The following is a 23,771-nucleotide window of genomic DNA, read 5'->3' as shown; positions in this document are numbered from 1 at the left end:
TTGTGAACTTATCAAATTCGCTATAGTCTTGTGAACTTATCAAATTTTGCCCTAAAATGCAACAAATTTACTCTAAAATAAGCACACAAAATTGTGAACTCAAGGGTTGGGTTTCCCGTTGTTTTCTCTTGACTCCGATGACCGATTGAGCCTAAATTTTCACAGGTTTGTTACTTTATATATAAGTTGTGATACACGAAGTGTGGGCCTTTTGGACAATACTGTTTACCGAGTGTATAATGGCTTTCAATGCAACATGTTTGCTCTTAAATACATGTACATGTAAGCACAAGGCTATATATAGCCTTGTGAACTTATCAAATTTTGCTGCCAAATGCAACAATTTTGCTCTAATATAAGCACAACCTTGTGTACTTTTTCCCTAAAATGTAATAAATTTGTTCTTAAATGTATATAAGGCTATAGGCTTGCTTACTGTACTTATCAAATTTGCCTGCAAATGCAACAAAAATGCTCTAAAATAAGCACAAGGCTTTAATAGCCTTGTGTACATATGTCAAATTTGGCCCTAAAAAGTGCTAAATTTGCTCTGAATTGCAACAAGGCTATACACAGTGCACATGGCAAATTTTGCCCTAAAATGCAACAAGCAATGGTGAGCTAGTGTAAAACATTGTGAGAAACTGCTTCCTGTGAAGTAATGTAGTTTTTGCTAAAGAGATAACTTCTCACTCAAATTATTTCAGGCCAGAAGCATTTTATTAGCCATCTGAAAACACACAAATTGTGGCAACAGAGGTCTCTTTGTTTGCTTTTGTTATTCTCTTGCAACTGCAATGACAAGTTGAGTCAAAGATTTTCAAAGATTTGTAGTTTATGCATATCTTGGGATAAACCAAGTGGGATTACTGTTCACATTGACCAATATTTAGACATCCGCTGCACTATGAAAGAAAAACAAATCCAATTCTAGCTACCGGGCAACCTCGGTAGTCTAGTTGGTAAGACACTGCTCTATAATTGCAAGGGTCGTGGGTTCGAATCCCACCCGAGTAACATGCCTGTGATGTTTTTTCACAGGACTCGGGGAAAGTACTGAGTATACAGTGCTAACACACATCTGTCTATGGGTAAACATGGAGGTAAACAACCAAAATTAATAAAATCCAATTTTGTTGTGTAACTTGTGTACTTTTTTTATTATTTAATATCTAAAAGAATATCATTTTTATCAAAGTCGAGATAACAATGCATCTGCATTACCAATTGATAGCCAACAAAACTACACACACTATGTGTAAAGGTAGATTTAAATATTGCTTTTACAAAATTAATTAGCTTTGGTTAAAACATAAATGATCGATACTGCTGGTGACTCACAAGTTTTTACATTGACAAAAAAAAAACCCACATTAAATAGAATCCATATGAAAATAGGGAGAAAATCATAAAATCCCCAACTTCTTGTTTGAATGGTACCAAAATAGGTTTACTGAATTGTATACCTTTTCAAAGCAAAAGAGGGGTCTTCAAGTTTGATTTTGGTTCTATTATGGAGTACATGTAATTTTCCAATAGAATAGAGACATTGTAAATAGGGGAAAATTACAAGTCTCAAACCGCACATTGAAATGTTGAAAATGTCAATGGATTTTAGAACCTTCCAGTGTAAACTTGTTAAACATCCAAAAACATTCAGTGAAATTCCAAAAAAACGATTTGCACATTTTTCACCATGAGCTCTCATAGCTCCAACTACCTCATCAGATGCAAGTACATGTAATTGTTTCTACGAAAGCTCATGCGGATATTTATTTGATTCAAGTTAGTCATTAAAGTGCTACAAATTATTTCCCGCTTTGCAATTACCTGACTAACACACTTCCCACCACTTGTTTTCATGTGAAAAATGGGCCTCATGTGAAAAATGCATAGAAGTTTAAAGAAGAAAAACAAAATCCACACATTAACATTTAATGAAAAAAAGGAACATGTTTCTGTTTGCCAAACAATTACTTTGATACATTCCTTCCATTAACCAGGAGCTCCAAATTATGCAAAAGCAATTTTATGAAATCCATACAATGTACTGACTTTCTACTTCTGAGCTGATGAATTCATAAATACATACATACGTAAGTGTATAGACGATGTGACCTCTGACGTCACACGAAAACCATAACATGATTCGTGCGCAGACCGCCGGGCAAAACCTGTGTGTTTTGGCAGCCAGCTAGAAAGTGTATGCAATTTTACCATGACTACGTGTCTCTTTGCCCGGCGAAACATGACGTATACAGTGTTTTTCAACAGAGGGTGGTTTGAATGTAAACATAGGTCACATTGTCTATACTATACTTCTTTATCAGATGTTGGTACGACGCAAAGCCTTAAGTATTTAGCCATTCCTCAAAAAGCAAACCTTTACTGACCATTTGTTTAAGACAATTTGTTATACATGTAGTAGTAGTAGTAGTAATAATTATTAGGGAGGCTAATCGTCCTTACTTGCATCTGAACTGCAAAGGACGTGACTGCAACGAGTTCGAGAAGCAGGCATGCGAGGGCGCCTGAGGCAGCCAGCCATATCAACCCATACATGAAGACGGGGCACAGACGCAAGGAGCCTCTTCGTGAGTCCTTGCTTCAAAAATGGTAAGGACCAGTCAACTGCAGCGCATGTTTCGTTTCAGTGCATACTGTTTAAACATGACCAAGTGTGGGTATTTTTCAGACACTTTCACGAACTTCACTCGTTCACGAAATTATTGGAGACTCGCTTCTTTCGTTTACAAGGATTTTGATTTGTTTGGGGTCGTCTTTTATTTTGATTTGATCTGTGTTGGAGACGTAAAAGCGTATTGTATCCTATGGCAAAGGCTCTCTATAAATGGCAACTTACATGGTATTATGGTTATTTGTAAAATAAAATTTACCCTCGGCCTACAAAACTCGTCTCGTTTAAAACTCAGCGACTAAATAAACTCTGTCTCCAGATACCTAAGGTTTTAATGCTTTTCAAAACCATGCACGAAATATTTTTAAACGACATTACAAAGGCACAAAGGACCAAGTGCAAACAGTTTGTTTTCAATCAAGTTATTTAAGAACATGGATAAGTTCGAATTTTGTTTAATAATAATAATAATGTATTTATATAGCGCATTTTCCATATACATCTTCAAATGCACTTGACAGAGAAATTGTTAACAGAACAGGTGAGTTTTTGATCATGGTTTTGAACACATGACAGATTGTTGATTACGGAGAGACTTTTTGTATTTTTTTAATACTTTAATTAAGATTACTGAGAATTGTAGTTTATTCCACAGTTTGAGGAAATACATGTATCATCAACAGTATCCCTAAATTTGTATCCTTCAGTATGTAATATAAATGTTAATAAAGAAATCGTTTTTTTTCATAATAATTTTTCTACTATAAAATTCATTTTGAAATTGATTTTAAATTGAACTAAAACTCACTCTTTTCAGTAATCTAAACCCGAAGGAAGATATCATGTTTTCAGCTAATGCACATCATGCAATTTTAAGCGTTAACCTTTGTATTTATAAACACTGTGTAATGGCCAGTCTGTACTTGATGCGATTTCAATACGTTGAGAGTGGGGATTTATACCAGTCTGTACTTGATGCCACTTCAATACGTTGAGAGTGGGGATTTATATGTGTCAGGTCCGAGCCATCTGGGGCCAATTTCAAAAAGCCGCTTAGCAGAAAATACTGCTTACCACATTTATTTGATAAGCAAAACGTGAGTAGGGCATCAGTCGCACCAATGTAAACTTGTAACATGCGTAAGAGTAAGAGTTTCCTGTGCTTGGCAGATTTTAGGGCATCAGTCGCACCAATGTGAACTTCATTGAATAATGGCTGGTAACCTGTGTTCGCTAAGCAAGAGTTTCCTGGGCTTGGCAGATTTTAGTGCTTACAGGCTTTCTGAATTTGAGCCAAGGTGTTTTCTGATTATCAGAGTGTGGTTCGAGTCCCCGATCTTGACACTTGTGGCCTTTGAGCAAGACACTTACCCATTATTGCTTCATCTTTCCAATGGTACATAAAGCCAACGGTCCTGTGTGTTTTGTGAATGCACGTTAAATAGCCCAGTGCACTTATCGTTACTAAGAGAAAAAGTTCGCCGCTGGTTTGGTTGTTGCAAATTGCATCACAGCACCTTGTAAAACTTTACAAGGTGCTACATACCAGTCGTGAAAATAATCAGCGAAGAACAGTGCCACCAGTGCCAATCTGTAGCCGTGCTACAACAATTCGTTAAATGCCATGATAAAGTCCGTCTGTAAAACGGACTCGTGCGAATGAGGATATTTTGTGTGCACCAGATTTGTACAACATTTGTTAGCGTCACCAAAGTGCAACTGCGTACAAACCGCAGCAAGTACAAACTGACCTTACATCCGTTGCATATTCACGACATCCGTTTGTGTGTCCCGCCCAATCAAGCGTGAGCAGTAGCTAGCCCACACTCCTTTAAAGTTTATACCTCCCTAGTTTCGCCGATCGAAAGCCGATTGTCGTAATGTCACTCCGACGTTAAATGGTTGGAGTCTTGGTAAACCAAATTGAGAGTAGAAATAGGGGGATTTGTGGATCTAGCCCAGAGATTCACTGCACTCCGTGACGAACCTCTTGCCGTCATACGTGCTCTTGAACTGCTCTGGTAGAGCGAACTCGTTCTGCAAAGAAAGCAAAAATTTTAACAATTACTAACCACCCCCACAATTGGCAATTTTTATTTCAGTGGTGTGGTCAACCATTTGAGACTGTTTTTACTACAAGGGTTATGCTTGGTGGCACAGCTGTGCACAGTTTACAAATATTGATTTTTTATTTTTTTATTTTTTTTTATGCAAGTCGCCAGACACACAAGGCCTGAAGGCCACTTCAAGGTGTGGGCTACAATTATATTTTCTTAGGGCTGAAACAGGGTTACCCCTTTCACAGTCCATACAAATGTAGGATTGGGTATCATCAATACGAAGCCTGGCCGGTAGAGCAGAAAGCACTACCTCCCCAATTTTAAGTAGCAAGTGTCACGACCAGGATCCGAACCCACACCCTGATCAAACACCAGTGCTTGAATCCGGTGCTCTTAACCGCTCGGCCCTGACACTGCTTTGAGAGTGCAGTAGAGCTGCCACCATTGACATCTTGCAATCAGGGATATTTTGTACAACAACCGGGGAGATATTTAGAGGAGGAAAACCTTCATTCCAATTCATCACTGCCTTAAAGGATTTGGGTACCTTTTCAAAATGTGATAATGATAGTGGAAAGCTTCCCTTCAAATATTACTTACTGAGGTGCTGTAGTTTTTGAGAAATGAGTAAAACAATGTCATGAAAATACCTTTATAAATGATTAAAATGATTTTCGTCTCATGAGACAAAAATTATTTTTATGCCATTGTTTTACTCATTTCCCAAAAACTACAGCACCTCAGCACGTCATATTTTAAGGAAAGCCTTCTACTATCATTATCTTCAAACTGTGTAAGTTTAGTGTAAATCTGTGGACATTGTGTTTTTTGTCCTCATACAAAAGTTACACAGACCCTATAAGGTTAGAAATATGTGAGAAAATTGAACTAGCTGTTGCCAACTGCTAACTTACCAAAAGGACCTTTGGTTTAAAGCCATTGGACCCTTTCGGTTCATAAAAAAAAATAAAATTTCACAGATTTACAAATAACTTACAGGGTTTACAGAAGTCAATGGTGAAAGACTTCTCTTGAAATATTATTCCATGAAATGCTTTACTTTTTGAGAAAACAGCAAAACAACATAAATTCTCGTTAACGAGAATTACGGATTTATTTCAAACACATGTCATGACACGGCGAAACGCGCGAAAACAAGGGTGGGTTTTTCCGTTGTTTTCTCCCGACTCCGATGACCGATTGAGCCTAAATTTTCACAGGTTTGTTATTTGATATAGAAGTTGTGGTACACAAAGTGTGGGCCTTGGACAACACTGTTTACCGAAAGGGTCCAATGGCTATAAATGCAAACAAAATAGTTAATGGCCTGAAGTTTCGATAAGGCTTTTTTTTTTCAAAGAAAGATGCTGCTACAATGTAGGTAGAAATGTCAGGCCATTACTTTTCGCAGTGAAGATTAGGGTCAGGTTTATGTTCAGAAAACCTTCTTACAAATTCTCCATCTTCCTTAGTCTTAGGGTTAGATTTAGGGGTAGATTCATGTTGAGAAACTTTTCTTACAAATTCTCCGTCTCCTCTGGGTACGAGGATGTTCATTTCTGATGACTTGGCCGTCACGATGAGCGTCTCCAATGAGTTCTCGCTGAGATACAGCATAGCTCCATCGGTCTTATCAATGCTAACAATCGGTACCTTGTTCGTCACCTACGAAAAAGGAAATCAGTTGATCAATACTTCAACTATTACCTGGGGCCAATTTCATAGAGCTGCTTAGCACAAAAATTTGCTTAGCATGACATTTTTGGCCTTGATAAAAACAGAATTACCAACGAAATTCCACGTTATTCTCAGGATAAGCAAACAACATCTGAATACCTGCAATTCTAGAGCAGTGTCATACCAACTGGACCACCGAGATTACCCAGTGGCTAAAGGCAGTTTGAATCCTACGTGTACGTGTATGTTTTAGCTGTGGGTACTGCAAACGATTTAATAGATGTTAAATTTGCATCGGGATAAAAGTTATTAACTTTGGTTTTTACCCATACACCAATGTGTGTTAGCACTGCATACATACTCGGTACTTTCTCCGAGCTCTGTGAACAAAATCACATGCATATCACTCGGTGGGCTTCGAACCCACGACCTGGCAATTCTAGAGCAGTGTAACACCAAATTGACCACCGAGATTTCCTGGTGGCTAGAGGCAGTTTGAATCCTATGTTTTAGCAGTGGGTTCGAATCCCAACCGAGTAATATGCCTATGTGATTTTTTTCACAGAACTCGGGTAAGTACAGAGTAAACAGATCTAACACACACTGACGTGATGTTATGGAGGAGAACAAGAAAAGTGATGAATATAAACTTACCTGCATCTGTACGCTCTGGCAGTTGATGGTGTCAACGGACCCCAGACATTGTTCAAACACCAAAGCTGTCTTCTTGCAGCTATCTTCAATTTTACAAAACAAAACAATACGATTGTAAGATTGTTTGGAAAAAAACCTTAAAGGCAGTAGACACTATTGTTAATTGTCAAAGACTAGCCTTCACAGTTGGTGTATCTCAACATATGCATAAAATAACAAACCAGTGAAAATTTGAGCTCAATCGGTGATCGAACTTGCGAGATAATAATGCAAGAAAAAACACCCTTGTCACTAGAAGTTGTGTGCGTTAAGATGGTTGATTTCGAGACCTCAAGTTCTAAATCTGAGGTCTCGAAATCAAATTCGTAAAAAATTCCTTCTTTCTCGAAAACTATGGCACTTCTGAGGGAGCTGTTTCTCACAATGTTTTATACCACCAACCTCTCCCCATTACTCGTCACCAAGAAAGGTTTTATGCTAATAAATATTTTGAGTAATTACCAATAGTGTCCACTGCCTTTAAAGACTGTCTTATACACTGTTCACACCTAGACTCCGCTTCTACTACGATGGAAAAGTGGCCGAGAGCAGTGGCAATGGGGGGGAGGGGAGCAATTGTGTGCCAAATGTGAGAGGATCTCCATGGGCTTGTTTTGGTTGAGGTGTGGTCTCCTGGATTGAGAAGCTGTGTTCTCTTTCCACGTTTATTTTGAACATGCACAACATAAACCTGGCCGGAATAAGCTGGGTTTTAAAATGTGATTGTATAGGACAGGGCGCTAAGATGCATATTGGCTCAGGCCTGTATGCTTCGTTTATGAAAGGGCAAGGGCAACAAGACATTTTACTCCTTGGTAAAGGGTTCATATGAGGAAATTGTCAATTTTACTGCAGCATTTCAAGGGCACCAAGGCCATGACCAGGGGCACGGAGGCCATCGCCTCTGCCTGATAAGGTAACGATAACTTCCCTTGAAATATGAGACGTCATTGCAGACTTACCCATTGTAATAGAGTTGACTTTGTTGTTGACACGGATTGTGCAGTTGTCACACTTGTAAATGTACACCGTGTGTTTCATGTCACCGTCAATCACGATGTCCTTGTCATTTTTGTAGAACTCCTGTGAAAATAAGGTACCAAATGAGTGGAAATTATTTCAAAAAACGATTACGGGTTTGGGCAATAATTGCATTTATCAGTTTTAACACAAGTATTACTTTAAGATTTTCCAATGGAACCGCCCTTTGCAAAATGAAACTGGCTTTGCCCTTTTAAAGATTAAGTTCCAGGCCTGGTGGTCTCCCCTACAGAGACCAGAGTGGCCATATGCATCTTGTATTAACAAGACAATTTTGGCCACAAACTGCAAGATTTGACTTCCTTTCACCCAGTAGTGCAACTTAGAGATAACCATTGCCTCCCAACACACACAAACAGGTTAAAAAACCACAAATTACAGTTTGAACATTATTTGGCCTTCTCCAAAAATTTGTATTTGCCCCTCCCAAATTTTGTATTTGCCTCCCCTCCTCCCCCATACACACACAAAGATGTTTAAAACAAAATGACAGTTTGAACATTATTTAGCCTCCTCCTAAATCGTTTATTTGACCCTGCCAAATATTTAATTTGCCTCCCCTCCTCCCCCCACACACAAAGAGGTTTGAAAAAACACAAAATGACAGTTTGAACATTAAATAGCCACCTCCCATATTTTGTATTTTCCCCTGCTTGCAAACCCCCCTCAAAAATAAAAATGTATGATTACCCCAATACTTCCGAAAAGACAAGGATCATCTCCTTCTGTAACATTTCTATTGACAAATCTCTATTGTCATGTCAAAATGGTGTCAAATAATATCTATTGTACATGTATTTGAAACCATTCCAGTGCAAAATTTGTCAACATCCGAAACCTGTGATGCCATCATTCTGAGAAAAGTAGGTCTGTACATTTGTGTACGCAACGTTTTAGTTCATTCTTGACTTTATCAAAGGCAGTGGACACTATTGGTAATTACTCAAAATAATTATTAGCATAAAACCTTTCTTGGTGACGAGTAATGGGGAGAGGTTGATGGTATAAAACGTTGTAAGACACGGAACCCTCTGAAGTGCCATAGTTTTCGAGAAAGAAGTAATTTTCCACGAATTTGATTTCGAGACCTCAGATTTAGAACTTGAGGTCTCGAAATCAACCATCTAAACGCACACAACTTCGTGTGACAAGGGTGTCTTTCCTTTCATTCATATCTCGCAAGTTCGATGACCGATTGAGCTAAAATTTTCACAGGTTTGTTATTTTATGCATATGTTGAGATACACCAACTGTGAAGGCTAGTCTTTGACAATTACCAATAGTGTCCACTGCCTTTAAGATCAAAATCTACTTACCACTTCCCATTTCTTGAAGCCGACCAACTCCAGTCTTGGCGGCTTAACCACTGCTTTGGCGGCAGCTTTGGGGGCGGAGACTGATTTGACTGCGGGTTTCTCTGAGCTGCTGAACGGCTTAGCCGCCTGGCGAAGCGCAGGGTTCTTGTGAGTCTGCATGTCCTTTGTAACCTTCTTCAAACCTTCAGGGGGAGAAAACAAAATAATTAAAATGGGAACTTAGTTTATCAATGTTGTTGCCAATTCCCACCACAAGATAAAAGATATATATAATAATTACTCTGCCTAAAACTCAATCACAAATGTCGTCCGCATGCTTTAAAGGAAAAGTATACTTTTGGTTCTTAAGTTGTTTTGATCCTAAACACAATATACAAGAAAAACTAACCTGTAAAAATTTGAGATATCACAGAAAATCTGTATATATTTGGTTTGCGGTCTCACCATGTGCGTATCTACTTGCCAGGTAGAGTTTGTTCTTAGAGAACTGTATCTACTTGCCAGGTTGATTTTGTTCTTAGAGAACTGTCTTGCTTAATTCTACTACCGCGGAGTAGTCAGGAGACTGAAGAGGTGTGAGATAAGTGGGATTACTTATAGGACAATATCTGGATACCCCCAGAAAGGATAATCAATCATTGGAAAACATGATTCGAGAAATGTCTCAGATTTAAATGTTTTTGAATCCCTTTCTCTAAAAGCACATTCCATAGAACTGTTTTTAAATCCCTACTTAAAAAGTATCTGCTTAATTGCCTTTTTGCTTGTTTAATTTATTTATTGTTGTAAATCAAGGCTTTTGTTTAATGGGCTACATATATAAGTACTGTGTTATTATTGTTTATCTTCAAGTACGCGCTAATCCTCCAATCAGATTGGCAGAATGGAGCGGTGATAAAAACCTATATTGCACGGCTAATATCACTACCATGCGTCTTGTGTGTTCTATGTCACGCGCCAAGTTTGCTTGAAGATAAATACCTTATTACACGCGCGCTCGTGGAAATACGGAAAATATAGCGCGTCTGCGTCCGATATCCAACTCGGCCTTCGGCCTCCTTGGATATGGGACGCAGAAGCGCTATAGTTTTTCATATTCCACTCGCGCTTGTGTGATGACTTATAATATCGTACCTGAAGTAATATCAGTGCCTTGGTTGATCTCAGCAAAGAGTGCTGCAGCAGCTGTCTTACCACCGCCGCCACCACCAGCTGCAGCTGGTGCTTCCACTGCAGGGGGTGGTGGAGGGGGAGGAGGAGCTCCACCTGGGGGTGGGGGTGGCGGGGCTCCGGCTCCTTGGGGCGCTGTAGCAACCTTGCCCTGTAATGAAACAATAGTAATATACATTAAAACTTTCTATCAATGTTTGTTGTGTCTTTTAAAGGATTCGGGTACTTTTTCAAAATGTCCACATAAAAACTTAAATAGTTTGAAGTGTATTGATAGTGGAAAGCTTCCCTTCAAATATTACTACCTGAGGTTCTGTAGTCTTTTAGAAATGAGTAAAACAAGTAAAATAATTTTCGTCTCAGGAAGGCGAAAATTATTTTAGCAAGAAAAATCCTATTAACCAGTTACAAGTTTTATCATAATCATAGCATACATACGTATGGACATGTAACTGGTTATTACATTTTTACATGCTAAAAACTACAGCACTTCAGTAAGTAAAATTTCAAGGGAAGCTTTCAACTATCATAATCTCCAAACTTTGTAAGTTTAATGTAAATCTGTGGACATTGTGTTTTGTGTTAGGAGAAAGTACATACATGTACAGGTACATGTAGACCCTTTAAACATTCTTGAAACCATCTCAACTCCTTAGGAGTATGCAGCACCTGCAGCGGTAATGTTAAACTGTCTCCAGTCCAGTGCAAGTTCTGAGGCTACAACAAGACATGTAATTATCTGGTGGAGATTCTGTGGAAATGTTAGCCCTGCTTTTTGTAAAATGGGTATCTTTCTGAAAATGAAAGGTATTTAAAGGCAGTGGACACTACTGGTAATTACTCAAGATAATTATTAGCATAAAACCTCCCTCTGAAGTAACAGAGTTTTCAAGAAAGAAGTAATTTTCCACGAGTTTGATTTCGAGACCTCAGATTTATAATTTGAGGTCTCGAAATGAAGCATCTGAAAGCATTCAACTTTGTGGTGTTCTTTCAATGTTATCTCGCAACTTCGACGACCAATTGAGGTAAAGTTTTCACAGGTTGATTATTTTATGAATATATATGTTGAGATACAGCAAGTGAGAAAACTGGTACAAACAGTGTCCAGTGTCTTTAAAGCCCAAAACTAAACTAGGATGCACATGTATGAAAGTGCCTGTACCAATCCCGTAGATATCTTTAATAAAATATTGTTAATTTAGAAACAATATTCATGATTTGACAACGCTTCAGTGAAAATTTGTTTTGACAACAAAAAACACTATTACCGTCATCTGCAAATAGATTTTTAAAAACTTCTCGCATAAAAAAACCCAAACAGATTAACTGACTAAAAGTCATGCCCCCCCCCCCCTCATTTAAGAAGTTGACCCTGACACGGAAAGACACAAAACACGATGGATGGAATTCCAACCGGCTTCTGGCAGGCCAAGAGTACAACCCTTTGGACATGATTTCTAATTTGTGTTAAACGGTGCGTTAAGTAGGTTTTTTTTTTTCAGAGGCGTATTTTTGAGTTGCTGTATAATGAGGGAGAGGATGGGGGGTGGGGGGGGGGGGGGAGGTAGAGAGACAGAGCAAGGCTCTGGGCTGTTTAGTAAAGAGTCAGTGTCAATGATAAAATGGGTAGTTTTTACGACCATGAGTCGTCTCAAACTTGTTTCATTGTGCTTCATGGCAAACAATTTTTCTTTGCCGAGATGATCTCTTCTTCTCTGACGGAATGATCTGGATTTCTAGGTCAACTGCGAGAGAAATTGTTTACCATTTTAAAAGGAAACCAGGGGGAGGAATATGCATGTAGGACTGCCCACTGGGCGGGGTTAAATATTCAAATTACAGTGCAGTTCGGAGGGTTCAGGGGAGACACTGCATTTATGCATGAGGGGAGTTTCTCTGGTTTTTAGAGAGACCCGCCTCATCAACAAAGTACCTGGGGTGTCCATTTACTAAACAGACTTTTGATATCGTCTCGTTAACGTAAAAAGTAAATACCACCTGTAAAAAAAGCGTTCTGCTGATTTTTGGTAGGGTGTTAGAATCATATGATCGCTCGTTCTATGCATGGTACTCTATTACATGAAGTACCAATCAACAGAAAAACTGTCTCAATCTGAAAAACACTAAATCATATTAGATTTTGTTTTTGGGAGAGGTGACCAAAGACAATTTTACTTTTAAAACAGGATTTGAACCTGTGACCCATGGGTTTATGTGCTGGCACTCTACCAACTGAGCAATCCAGTTGATACATGTCACATTCGTCCTATTTTATCAATCTTCATTTGGGGGCACCAGTCGGAGCTCTACAACCGTAAACTGCTGTATAGCCAGGGATCACGCTAAAATAAAAAAATAAAAATCTAGAGTCTTCACCACACAAACATTTAAGATAAATTCTGAATCGGCCCAAAATTAAGACATACACAATGACAATACGACATGTTTGGAGCCTTGAGGCACAGTGATTGGATTCTCATGAATTATAACAAGTATTAATTACACTTATACTACAGATAGTATGAATAATAATATTAACAATATAATACAAAATAATTTAAAAAGCGCAAAGCAGTAGCAGATCGACTCCACCTCAAGCCGCTGGAAAGTAACCAAAAAGAAGCAGGACCAGACGAAAATTGAGATAAATATGTGATTAGACAAATCTGTGCATGATGCTTGTTCAAATGAAAACAGTAACATGCAAAAGTCTGCAGAAAGTTTTCTATTGTAAGATTTTAGTGTTATTAAAAAAAATGTTGCGGTCTTATGGAGAATTATACCAAATTCGAGCCATGAACTCGGTTTTCAAAATGTGCACTTTTTTATACAAAATTTAGTACCCTATTTTGTAAGTAAGAATATGTGTGTACTTTATGTTTTAAAGAGAACTGTTATAATTTTTCTTTTATTGCAAAGTGGCGGACGCTGCCCGTACTTATTCCCAACTATACTGGGTGACAAAGATTGTGGCTGTTCAATACATATTCGTAATATGCAGACATGCCCCGAAGCTTAAGCTCTCTATATTAAGGTTATTTTGTACAACTAAAGAGATTTGCTGATAGAACGATTGATAAATTCCTTGAACTACAGCTGTTCCGCACACGTACACCATTTGGCCCGTGACGCTAACCGCCCCATCAATTGAGGTACTTCATCAACTTAGAACTTTTTGTGTGTCCTCAAAAGAGGCTTTTTGAGCCCTCAAACGAAAGGATTTAAAATCACAGTGGCTCTTGACATCCTCAACTCAGGGGGTGACACTTTTGTTTAAAAAATCACAAAGTCCTGAAAACTTGATAACAATATTGACGATGACTAGAGCAAGCTAGTCAAATCGTTGAGACAAATTAAGAACACTACATTAGTAGTAATAGCCGATTTTCATCAACCAGGAAGTACTTAAAAAGGAAGACAGTTCTTTTCAGAACTGAGAAATCTCCCGAAAAAATTAAAAATATTCTACTCTGCGGTAGTTGAATATATAGCAAAACAGTTCTCTAAAGTTCAAACTCTCTATCCGGCAAGTAGATATACACATGATGTTACCGCACACCAAATATATATTGATCCTTTTAGTCTGAATAAATAGGCCCACATCTATTTCAAAGTTTTTAAAGACACTGGACACTAGGCCTATTGGTAATTGTCAAAATCCAGTCTTTTCACTAGGTGTATCTCAACATGCATAAAATAACAAACCTATGAAAATTTGACCTTGATTGGTCGTCAGAGTTGTGAGATAACTATGAAAAAAAACTTGTCACATGAAGTTGTGTACTTTCATATATGCTTGACTTCGAGACCTCAAATTCTAAACTTGAGGTCTCGAAATCAAATACGTGGAAAATTACTTCTTTCTCGAAAACTACGTCACTTCAGATGGAGCTGTTTCTCACCATGTTTTATACTATCAACCTCTCCAAATTACTCGTTACCCAGTAAGATTTTATGATAATAATTATTTTTAGTAATTACCAATAGTGTCCACTGCCTTTAAAGACTTATCGATTTGAGGATGGCAATAAAAAATGTACTCATGCCCCAAAATCCAATTACGCACTTTGCCTGTTCAGAGCAAACTAATAATGACCATTGTTCGGAAACACAGATATCATAGAATTAATAACTAAGAAAACTATATTCCGAGATGAACGGAAGAGTCAACTGAGGACGAGGATTTATGATTTACTAGGTCATATATTTCCAGTTTATTAATGAAATTATCAATCAAAAAGTGGACAGGTGGTAAACAAAATAAATTGAAGCGGTCAAGCTGTTAATTGAATACTGGGTATCTAATTTGCCAATCTATTTTCTCTTTTTATAGGAAGGATGATCTTTAAAGCAAAACAAAATTACATTGGGGTCGGGGATAAAAGAAAGATACATGTAGCTCTTCCGGTGTGGAACGACAAACTTTAATTGCCCTTTTTTTCTTCAAATTGACAAAATCTGACAGTTAAGTTGTGAGGAGATGGGTCTGCTGCAATCTAATTGTAAAGCTGAAGTTATTTTATGTGTGATATTTACGACTTTGGTTTTAGACGATGAGCTTAGCCAAAGTATTTTTTTTTTTTTTTTTTCTTCAAAACTGACAGTTGAGGAGCAAAGAGGTTGGTCTGTATTATAAACATTTCTTGAGCACAGCCACCAATTCTAAAAACAGTAGCTCTTTTTCTCTTAAAACAAAACCAGCATTTAATACAAAACTATTTGCCATTGATACTGCTAGTAGTATCTACTCACAACGCAGGAAGCTAGCCCCTAAAATCTGCCTCTAACGCAGTGTCCATGAACAATTTTGAGGTGAAAAAAAAAAAGAAAGAAAAACGGTCTTCCAAAAAGATTAGAGCCAATTTACCACGGATCATCTTTCCAAAAGATCTTTTAACAACAACAAAATCTTACAGATTACTTTTTAAAAAGGCAGCTTTACCTTAAGCCATCTCTTTCTGAATATACAAAAGCCCCCCCCCCCCAAAAAAAAAAAAAAAAAAAAAATTCATCTTGACAAAGAGAGAGAACCAAAACTGCTAGTGTTGGATTTGTGAGCACAGTGAACTATGAGTGTCCCTTCCCCAGATTGGTTTTAAAAAGGGAAGGTATACGTTTGGTAATTACTCAAAACAAAATTAATATTAACTTAAAAACTGACTTGGTAACGAGCATTGGAGAGCTGTTGATAGTATAAAACATTGTGGGAAACAACTCCCTCTGAAGTAACATAGTTTTTGAGAAAGAGGTAATTTCTCACTATCTGAAAGCACACAAATTCTACCAACAAGGGTGTATTTTCTTTCACCATTTTCTCGCAACTTCGATGACCAATTGAGCTCAAATTTATACAGGCTTGTTACTCTATGGTGATGATGGGATACACCACGTGAGAACACTAGTCTTTGACAATTGTAATTGTAAAAACGTGTACCTCCCCTTTAATACAAACCCCAAGAGTAGAACAATTTTTACTTTGTGTTTCATATGGACGACTCAAAGGCCAATGAAAATTAAAAGTCAGTTTCTTGACAGCACCTGCACAGAATTTGGGCCCTTCTTAAAAAATGTTCATAACCTTCCTTACTTAAATTATAAAATTGTCCCCCTTACCCTAAGAAAAAACCCATTTAAAGTCCTTATTTTTTAGAAAAATGTAACCAGACTTGAACTACTGCTTTTTAATACATAACCAATACATAATGAACTCAATGTTAAACCTAAAGATAGTTTTGTTCCAATGAAGAAGTCAGCTTTTTTTTCTGTCTTAAAAAAATACAGTACAAAAAAATTATGCAGACTCCGACATGACAGATTAAAAGAATAGGTCACTTCATTGGACCAACGACGAAACATGGACTGGGAACAAGGTTTGATCCCTTCAGCAAACAAATTCACCTCCCACCACGAAGATCAATGCAACACATGACTGAATTTATTTTCCAATCTCTCTCCCCCACCCCCAGCCAAAAAAGTGAATCACCTGACGCAATTGTAACCTATGAATTCAAAGTAAAAAATTAACCTCTTTCTATGATAGCCTAAAAAGTATCCCTCTCAATTTAGATAAAATCTAGTGCAATTCTATTTATTATAAAGATCACATTAAATGCAGTGGACACTATTGATAATTACTTAAAATAATTCTTAACGGTAGCATAAAACCTTACTTAGTAACAAGTAATGGGGAGAGGTTGATAGTATAAAACATTGTGAGAAACTGCTCCCTCTGAAGTGACGCAGCTTTCGAAAAAGGTAATTGTCCACGAATTTGACTTCAGAATTAGATTTTGAGATCTCAAAATCAAGCATCACAAATTCGTGTGACAAGTTTTGTTTTTCTTTCATTTTTATCTCGCAACTTCGACAACTAGTTGAGCTCAAATGTTCACAGGTTTGTTATTTTATGCATATGTTGAGATATACCATGTGAGAAGAATGGTCTTTGACAGTTACCAATAGTGTCCATAATGCTATTAAAAAATTCTTCTCCAGTGTGCATATTACAATAATTAAAAAATCGAACAAAGATATTGACAAAATAGGGACACTGCTAACATAGGGCTAGATAGCTCAGTTGGTAGAGCGCCGGCATGTTAATCCGGAGGTCGTTGGTTCAAATCCAACTCTAGTCAATTCTTTGTTTAACCCCCAAAATCAATAATAAAAAAAAGATACATTTTTGTAAAAAAGAAAAGAAGAACTATTATAAACAGATAAACAGAACAACAAACATAGTGACAGATATATTTAAACAACCACGTTAAAAAGTACTAGGGTGACGACCAACAAAAAATAAAAAATAAAAAAAAAGTAAAGGAACAATAAAGAAGTACAAGTCCCTACAAAAATTGTCAGTGATGCCAGCAAGCCATGAAAAAAACAGAAAAGGAACAAAAAAGCAGGTGATTATCTTTTGAATTTTAGAGTTGAATAGGTGGCAAACGAAGGCGGGGGTAGATTAGGGGGGAAAATGGAAACAATTTATTTTGTAAACCCCTGAGTGGTGACAGCACTTAAGGTTGTTTTCTGTCGGCTTCAGATGAAAGGTATTTTATGTCGCCCCTCTCTTGGTCATTCCTTTGTCTTCCATTTAGCCACTAGACCATTAAGAATTCATAACAAGAAGGGAAAAGTATTAAAAACCATTGATTGTATTTCTGTTAAACTGAGCGTGCAAAGAATATTGTTTGAAAAACCACTGGTGGGAGAAACATCCCAAAAAAAAACACTCTATACATGCTATATCGGAAGTTTGCTTCAAGTTTGTTTCTTTTGAATTCTCAGATGCACTCTGTTATTATAGAAAGTTTTGCGGCACGTCCACTTGATGCGGATGAGATGGGTTACTCAAAGGCATCAAAGGGAGGGCGAGGTTGCTGAGCCGTGGAAGCGCACCGGCTCGGAGAGTTTCGGTCTCTCTATTCAGTTCCGGTTGGCTTGGGGCTTATTGATCTCACAGATTAGAGAGGTGGGACTGTACAATTAGTGGGGAGGGGCCTTGGGATCCCGATCGTTTAGGACGGACAATAGGGCCCATTGTTTGATCTTTGAGGGCAAAATCGGGATATGACATTTATTGACAAGGTTGATGGGTCACAATTCAAAGCTCAGTCCACACTTTTTTAATTTCATTTTTTGTTTATTTTATTATATTTTTTTCTGGGGTGGGGGGGGGGGGGGGCTCTGCAGAGCCAAGGTCTGTAGTTACTTTATGCTGTTTAAAACTCCAGGGAGATGTTAATTTACCCTTAAGGCATACAGGAAAAAAACAAAATTAAATAAATTTTGTAAACTTGTAAAAAGTTTGAAGCCGGTTGTATTCTGCTCCACCAGCTGGGCTACCAGTGGATAAAATTAATTGAAATTTACTCAGTCAGTCTCCCCTGTGGTTTATTACTTGTTCAACTATTTCTGTGACGTCACTCTATTGTTGAAAGTGTAGATTATTTTTACGAATCTACACTTAACTGTAGATTCGTACTTAAAGCCATTATACACTTTCAAAAAAGAAAAATTAAAGTTCACAGATTTACAAATAACTTACAGGGTTTACAGAAGGTAATGGTGAAAGACTTCTCTTGAAATATTATTCCATGAAATGCTTTACTTTTTGAGAAAACATTAAATCAATTATCAATTCTCGCTAACGAGAATTACGTATTTTTTTTTTAAACACATGTCATGACACGGCGAAACGTGCAGAAACAAGGGTGGGTTTTCCCGTTATTTTCTCCCGAGTCCGATGGCCGATTGAGCCTAAATTTTCACAGGTTTGTTATTTTATATGTATGTTGTGATACACGAGGTGTGGGCCTTTGGACAATACTGTTTACCACAAGTGTCCAATGGCTTTAAGTGTAGATTCGTAACATAATCTACAGTAGAGTGTATTTTTCATTACAATAGTTCCACTTGAAAGTTACTGTCTTTCCAAACTGAAAGAAAGGATGAAGTGCAACAAAACATTGGCCAAGCTGAATATATGTTATCTTTCAATTTACAAAAACTTTGTTTGTAGGATTTGATGCATTGCATGATGAGGTATCATATGTACATTTGGTTTGCGGTAACACCATGTGTGTATCTACTTGCCAGGTAGAGTTGTTCTCAGAGAACTGTCTTGCTTTATTCTACTGCCGCGGAGTAGATAATCGGAGGTTCGGGAGACTTCTCAGTTCTGAAAAGAACTGTCCTGCTTTTTAACTATTACCAGGGCGGATGGTATAGAAAATAGACTGGACTACTACTTTAGCTTATAGGATCGTAATTAACTGTACTGCCGCGGAGTCAGTTCTGAATTGGTCTCAACGTTTCGACTAGCTTGCTCTAGTCATCAAGAAAAATTACAATGTTCTCATAGGGTGCCCTTTACCAAGGAGAAAATGCACATTGTGTCCTTGCCCTTTCAAAAACGAAGCATATGGGCCTGAATTTGTTTTGGCAAAGTGGGTGTGGCACACAGGTGGAACTACATGCACACACACAAACAAATTTCACCATAAGAGTAACTATAAATATAAATTTGAATAGTAAACTTGCGGGTACAACCATGGGTAAAATCTCTTTTAAAGGAGACCATGATGTAGGTCAACAAATTTTTTAAACTTTGCTTCACCTACATGTACATGTATTATAAATGCAAACAAAATTGATAGCTAGAGTTTAGAAAGACTCTGCTAGGGTCAAAATGTCAGGCCATTAACAATATTTTTCAAATAAAAACTAGTTCAATGTAACTCCGATGGGCTTCTGGTATTCAGTTTTGTGTAATCAGTTTTGGCGTACAGTGGAATTACATGCAAACTGAAAGGCAACAAGTGTCCCACCAGACTAGGTCAAACCTAGTTTTAAAACTTTGTTTCACCTCCCCTTTTTTTCTGAGACCAGAAATAAAAACACTCTAGGGCAAGTGTCAATCAATCATTTCTACCAAACACACACACCAGAGTGAGATGTGATTAAACCTGACCTCAGTTTTGATTTATTGACCCCTAAGAATTAGACCAGAGTTTACCCCACATACATCCCTGACCAGGTCGAGCAGGCATTGATGCTAAATTTACATGTATAATACATCATTTTGGTTTTCAGAAAGAACAAATTCTTTCCCATACCTTAGTTTTGTACTTTTCAATAAACACGTACACCATGAAACCAAACTACAAAAAGTTCCAACTTTCAACCAGTCAAACACCATTTAAGCATCATTTGGTTTTCAGAAAGAACAACTTCTTTCCTATCCTTTAGTTTCCTTCCAATGAACCCCATCATGGTTTGGCCGCCAGTGCAGTGATTAAATAAACCAAAATATGGAACCAACCTAAAAAACTACAACCCCCATATATACCGCCCTCATTCGATTGTTTAGAGCGACTGTTGAGCTTTCGTTTGGTGTGATGTTCAACAGGGGGTGCAATTGAAAAAAATTGAGAAAAACACCCCGACCAAAGGGTTAAACCTGCTAACAAGGGTTGAAGGCACTGGACATGTTCGGTAATTTCCAAAGACCAGTTTTCTCACTTGGTTTATCCCAACATTACGCATAAAATAACAAATCTGAGGAGAAAAATTTGACTCAATTGGTCATTGAAGTTGCAAGAGAATAATTAAAGAAAACACACCCCTGTCGTACAAATTTGTGTGCTTAGATCACGCCTAAAAAAGGCAGTCCCCAGTAAAACTCCATTTTAGCATAATTTAGTTTCCGAAAGAACAAATTCTTTCCATCCCTTAGTGTTTAATAAACAAGTACACCATGAAACGAACCTACAAAAAGTTCACAACTTTCAACCAGTTTACAATAATAATAATAATAATAATAAAGGTATTTATATAGCGCCTTTAACAAAGATCAAATCACTGAACAGTGAATAAAACAAGAACAAGGCAAGAAAGGAGAGAAAAACGGAACAACAAAAAGGATTAATGACGAGGCTGATTGAAGAAGTAAGTTTTGAGTTTTGTTTTGAAAATGGCAGTTGAAGATGATTCCCTGATGAGTTTAGGTAATTTGTTCCATTCCTTCGTCGGCCCAGCCAGAGAAAAAGACTTGGAGTCGGCAGATCGAGAAGGCCTTTGCTCACAGAAAAGGGATTTATCAGAGGAGGAATTTAAGCATCATTTGGTTTTTTAGAAAGAACAACTTCTTTTCTATCTTATTGTTCTCAATGAACACCACCATCTGACCATGGAACCAACCTACTAGTCATTGCTAGTACAAAAAGTTCACAAATTTAAACCGGCTATTTCAAGGGCAGTCATTGAAGGCACTGGTCACATTTGGTAATTGTCAAAGACCAGTTTTCTCACTTGGTATCACAACAAAGTTCACAACTTTAAACCAGTTTACATGGGCAGTCCTTTGTTAGACACAATGTTAGCAAAGTCAATATCCAAACTGTTTGATTGAGCAGGCATTGATGCTGTAAAACATCATCTTTTCAAAAAGAACCATTTCTGTGCCATCCTTAAGTTTTCACACCTCAGGAACCAACTACAAAAAGATCACAACTTTAAATCAGCCTCCGTAAAAGACTCTGCTACTAGTACTAGTGCTAGGGTCGAAACATCAGGCAATTAAATATTTTCTGCAACTTTAAACCAGTTTACAAGGACAGTCCTCAGTCAAAACACCAGTCTAGCTAAGTGAAAACCTCAAATGTTTGACCCAGTACCTGGTCTAAAACCAGTCCGTCAAGCTACATGTACATGTACCCCATTCTCTACTGACTCATTCAAATCTTTTGATACAAACTACATTGTACTTTATTGAAATAGACTATTGGGTTCCAAACAATTTGCCCGCATTGTCACCTTGATGTTGAAACAGAAATCCATTTTATGCTAGATTGCCCATTATACAACGACCTTAGGAATATTTTTTTCGTTTATATTTTATCAATCAACACAATGACTTTGAAATCCTTGGTAGGGCAGATGGATTTCAGTTTTTGATGGACCATCCTGATGAAGCTTAAATGTGTTGCCAAATATATTTTTTTGTTTCCTGCTTCAAAAGGAATCAAACTGTTTCTGTGATAAGAGTAAACCAATGTTTGTTTTTTCGTTTTGAGTTAACACTCTTAGCTTTCCATACGACTTCTTCAATAATTGTTTTTTTTAGTATTTACTGATGTTACCCTCAAGAGGGTTATAGGGATTGTTCCACTTTAAAATAAAATACAATAAATAAATAGACTCATCTGATTGTAATTCAAAACTAAAGCGCTTTTTAGAACAGTTTAAAGGGCTATATAAATGGTACAATGTATATAGCTGCTACTGTCAGACTGTAGATAAAAAAAAAAAAGGCATAACTGTAAAATTTGAAAGAGAGGGAAAAAAATGGAAAAAGCAGAAGCTTTGGGTGTTCCGGAAAGGCCATTGTGTTTCACTGTCACTGTTTTGTTCCTCAACTGCGAAACTGAATGAAACCTTGAAATCACGTCAGAAACTTAAGTTAACTCATCGCCCGGTCGCTAGTGATCAGTTTTTATCAGAAAAATAGGTGTGAAATTAAAAAACAAAGATGGCATGACCACACAGTCTTCAGATTGGGAACAGGGTCTCTAGAGCATGCTGTTGTGACCTATTTTTTTAAGGGGTTGCTGTTTGCAATAAAAACCTTTTACAATTTACATGTCCATTATGATCAATTTCAGACTAAAATAAATGGTGCATGACAGGGTTGAATTAAAAACTTTTCAACAAAACCCATAACTTTCAAGTTGAAAAAAGGTAAATATGTGATGACATCCATCATGAACACTTTGTTGTTGTATTTTCATGAAAAATTTAATGTCTAGTTACATATTATTGATTTTTGGGGTTGAACAACGAATTGACTAGAGTGGGATTCGAACCAACGACCTCCAGATTAACATGCCGGCGTTTTACCAACTGAGCTATCTAGCCGTGTAGCCAGGGATCACACCCAAATTACGATACAAACTGGGAAGCGGCAGCCAAGGGATCACTTTAAGGGGATGCGACAAAAAGTTAACGACTGTATGGCTTCTGACTGGCACCCCCGAACAAAGATATTGACAAAATAGGGACACCGCCAATATAGGGCTAGATAGCTCAGTTGGTAGAGCGCCGGCACGTTAATCCAGAGGTCGTTGGTTCGAATCCCACTCTAGTCAATTCTTTGTTCAACCCCAAAAATCATTTAAAAATTTACCCAGTCAGTTTCCCTTGTGGTTTATATTGATATCTAGTTATTATTATAACATGTATGTACCATGTTTCTCAAAAATACCTATACACTTTTGAAATGGCTGCCGAATAAAAATGTATGATTCTGGGGGAAAAGGTTTAGGATAGCTTATGGATTCAACTTTCTTATGACATCAAAAAGTCCAAAAATAATTCATGCTTGGGTGAGCACTGTTCACTGCTTAAGAATAAGTAGCCGACATCTTGGAGTGAATTTTGTAAGCTCCAAAGGACTTACATGTGTACATCTCACAAAATTGGAAGCCAAATATTACTGTGCAACCTAATTTTCATACCCTTTACAAAAAAGAGCAGTGTTCCCCCAATCATGAATTTTTCAGACTTTTTTGTCATATATGAAAGTTGAATTCGTAAGCTATCCATACATGTACAATATAAACCTTTCCACCAGAATCATATATTTTTTATTCGGCAGCCATTTTAAATTTGTAT

The 23,771-nt window shown here is 37.4% G+C and overlaps 1 protein-coding gene and 1 non-coding gene across 2 annotated transcripts in view; one reads left to right on the top strand and one right to left on the bottom strand.

Annotated features, from left to right (window-relative positions):
- Positions 1-3,276: 3,276 nt before the first annotated feature.
- The window catches only part of LOC139949905 (adenylyl cyclase-associated protein 1-like), a 39,552-nt gene continuing 19,057 nt past the window's right edge, over positions 3,277-23,771 (bottom strand). Inside the window, exons 14-19 of the mRNA XM_071948476.1 lie at positions 10,560-10,746; positions 9,426-9,607; positions 8,031-8,151; positions 7,030-7,112; positions 6,220-6,363; positions 3,277-4,675 (exon numbers count right to left, since the gene is read on the bottom strand). Of these exons, the coding sequence (XP_071804577.1) occupies positions 4,592-4,675; positions 6,220-6,363; positions 7,030-7,112; positions 8,031-8,151; positions 9,426-9,607; positions 10,560-10,746 (801 nt within the window). The 3' untranslated portion in view covers positions 3,277-4,591. The remainder of the gene's footprint in view (positions 4,676-6,219; positions 6,364-7,029; positions 7,113-8,030; positions 8,152-9,425; positions 9,608-10,559; positions 10,747-23,771) is intronic.
- Positions 17,161-17,233, top strand: Trnan-guu (transfer RNA asparagine (anticodon GUU)). The gene has a single exon. It is a non-coding gene; the product is annotated as a tRNA-Asn (tRNA).

The sequence above is a fragment of the Asterias amurensis genome, chromosome 17 (assembly GCF_032118995.1).
Source record: "Asterias amurensis chromosome 17, ASM3211899v1".
Taxonomy (NCBI): Eukaryota; Metazoa; Echinodermata; class Asteroidea; order Forcipulatida; family Asteriidae; genus Asterias; species Asterias amurensis.
This window is presented reverse-complemented; position numbering and strand designations above follow the sequence as displayed.